This window comes from Vicia villosa, unplaced genomic scaffold (assembly GCF_029867415.1).
Source record: "Vicia villosa cultivar HV-30 ecotype Madison, WI unplaced genomic scaffold, Vvil1.0 ctg.002086F_1_1, whole genome shotgun sequence".
In the NCBI taxonomy this organism is placed as follows: domain Eukaryota; kingdom Viridiplantae; phylum Streptophyta; class Magnoliopsida; order Fabales; family Fabaceae; genus Vicia; species Vicia villosa.
In genome coordinates, this window is record NW_026705834.1 from 159,018 (window position 1) to 162,319 (window position 3,302).

At 29.4% G+C, this 3,302-nt stretch overlaps 1 protein-coding gene across 1 annotated transcript; it reads left to right on the forward strand.

The window, feature by feature from the left end:
* Positions 1-1,733: 1,733 nt before the first annotated feature.
* LOC131637813 (classical arabinogalactan protein 1-like) lies at positions 1,734-2,422 on the forward strand. The gene has a single exon (XM_058908391.1). The coding sequence runs from the start codon at positions 1,832-1,834 to the stop codon at positions 2,240-2,242; it is 411 nt and encodes a 136-aa protein (XP_058764374.1). The 5' UTR covers positions 1,734-1,831; the 3' UTR covers positions 2,243-2,422.
* Positions 2,423-3,302: the final 880 nt, after the last annotated feature.

Here is a 3,302-nt window from a genome sequence, read left to right on the forward strand (position 1 = left end):
TAGTTAGTTTTATAACACATTTTAATTTATAGACAACTATATTATTTTTCACACTTATTAAAAATATTTGATTTTATGTAAAAATTGATTTGCCTTCATTAAGGTAACCTTAGCCACTACGTTAATTATATTTAGAAGGAGGATAGTAATTGCGCAGCCAATCGTATTCTACAAGAATAGAGAATAAAAAGAAAAACATCTAGTGAAGCCATTAGTCATTACATGTTGATTTCATTTTAAAAAATAAATTAAATATGTTTAAAAGAATGTAAAGCTGTTTTTTTTGTTGTTGTTGGGTAAAGGTAGGTAAATATAAAGCTATTAGTAAATAAATATTGTAACGGCTTAAATTTAAATGTCAAGCATTAACAACGTTCACAAAAAAGTTAGTGATTAGCCTAAAAGCATAATTTGGATGTATTTTTGTTATAAAGAAATAATTTTTAAAACAACTTTTTATAAGGAATAAAAAATGAAAGTTGGTAAAAAAAAAATGAAAGTAGTCCCTCCCCATATTGGTGCTAGCTGGTAACAGAGTTTATGTCCCCATTTTGGAAAAGTTTCCGACCGTTACGACTTTTCCTAACTAAGATTAACAAACATTCAACGATGCTGTTGTTATTCAAAAGACAGCTGTACCAGCTTGGACTACTCTCTCTACCGCGTGCTGCCTCTTCACGCCAACTCAATGTATCTTTTTCTTTTGACTTTTAATGTTTTTTATACTACCCCTACTTTTTAGAATTTTATTTGTCTTTACAATAAATGGAAATAAATTATTCGACTATCCAATTTTATTCTTTGCCAAATAAATATTTTATTTTAATATCTCATTATTATACTTTATGATATTATTATACTATAATTAACCACATTAATATAGGATTATTATATAAATAAATGTTTTTAATAGTTATGAACAGCTATAATTTCAATTTTTTTTATTATATTTATTTATTATTTATCATAAGTTGTTATATGGAAAAGATTATTATATGGGTATTGTTATGAAGAGTTTATAAGGTTTACAAATTTACAAATTAATACTACTATGTAAAAAATATGAAAAAGAAGTTCATAGTAAAAAATATTGTTTAAATCAGCACATTAGTATATAATCTTTTTAAAGTTATCGTCTAAGTTGTATGTATGGAAATATTAGATTTTTTTAATTTTAAAATTTTATCAATTATTTATTTATGGATTTTTCTAACCTATGCAACCTTGCATAGGATAAGAGACAATTAATATACCATTTTTTTAAATATAAATTACCATATTTATATTTATTTATATTCATCTATTAATTGGGTAGGAGAGAGCAAATATAAAATATTACTTTTCAACAGAAAAATAATTAATATGATAATTTATATGGAAAGAAATAGTTTATTAATTGCCCTTATCCTATGCAATGTTGCATAGGTTAGAAAAACCCTTTATTTAATTGATATGATTCAAATTTAATAAGAAAAAATATATTAAATTATTTTTTTAGTTATGTACATAAATAACTAAGTTAATTATATGGAAAAAAAACTAAACGACATTTTGATTTTCTTTTATATATATTTTTATTTCTTTTTTAAATACATATGGATTGCGAATCACTACTTTCCAAATAATATAAACCCGAATTAATCTCTGAAAAAAAAATACTAAGAAGATCAAACGGCTTCTGACGACTCATCCTATAAACGCGTCTTCACGCGGTTATCTTCTATAAATACCCTTTCAACCCTAACTCTTTCTCCACACTCTCAAACACTCTAATCTTTCAATTCTATTCACTCTTGAATTTCTTTGAATCTATTATCTTCATTTTTCCACTATGGCCTCCTACACAGTCGTTTTGATGCTGCTAATTGCTACATTGTTGGTTGGTTCCACCATTGCTCAATCTCCATCATCATCTCCTACCAAATCTCCCGTTGCTACTCCACCTAAGTCTTCTTCTCCCTCTCAATCTCCAGCTGTTTCTCCTTCCGCTAACTCACCGGCGGCGTCTCCTCCCGTACCTGTAAAGAACGCTCCATCTCCTTCACCATCCACCCCCAACTCTCCACCATCTCCTCCTTCCCCTTCCCCTGCTACTCCCACCACCGCTCCTGCCGTCACTCCATCAGCGATCTCTAATCCTCCATCTGAAGCACAATCACCTTCCGCAAACGGTGCCGCTTTGAACAGATTCACCGTTGCCGGATCTGCTGCTGTGATTTTCGCTGCTGCTTTGATGATGTAGAGAGCTACTTGCTTTTTAATTTGATCTATTTTGGTTTCAATCACGAATTTACATGGATCGTGAACTTTTTTTATATTTTTTTGCATTGTTTCGATCTGTGTGATGACTTATTCATTTGATTAATTTTGTAATTTATTTAATTATTATTATTTTAACGAGTGGTACATTTTATTCTTTTCATCTTCTGTTATTTCCTTGCAATTGTTTTATGTGTTCTATTTTGTTTCTATTGTGTAGTCTTTTCAACAACAACAAAAGTTAATATTAACACCTAGCAGAAGGGAAATAGAACTGATAACTTAACTAGCACAGTAAATTGTTAACGTCAAATTATTTAAATGGTTTTATTTGGAATCAGTTCTTGCTATTAATCTCGTTAAAGAACCGACCAACAATGATTTTATAAAATTATAAATAAAGCCTGTATCAATTTATAAATAATAAAACCTGTATTTGCTATGATGAAGATTTTTAAATTAGTCATTGGCTTGAAGTGAATTTCAACAAGAGTTGTTAGATGGAATAAACTGCAAAGTTGGAATCACACCATTTAATTAATTTTAAAGGTTTAACTGTTTTTATGGAGTGGGAGCAAGACTTGTAGAAAGAAAAAAGTTTAACCGTTTCTATAAAGAGGATAGATAACCTTATGTCGAGGAATGTAGTTTAAGAGAGTTCAAAACTTTGCAGCTCGATGATAACCCGATTAGTGTTGCTAAGAAATGAACCAACCTAGTTAACCTAGTGATCTTACTAGTAGAAAGCATGATATGTATTCTAGTGTAGCCTATCATCAACCAATTTCATTTTTAAATTGAAATATACGAAATGGCTCTTTAATGTTGTCTTGGTTAAAATAGCGTCAGGAAAGTGGGGGATGTGCATCGATTATAATGACTTCATCCAAACATGAACCAATGATTCATACCCTTTTCTCAACATCAATAAATTGGAGTACAATCAAATTCCTTTGCATAAAACATATAGAACGCCAATTATTGATACAATGTCATGTCTTTTGGCTTGAAAAATATATACACTGAGTATTAGAGAATGATGA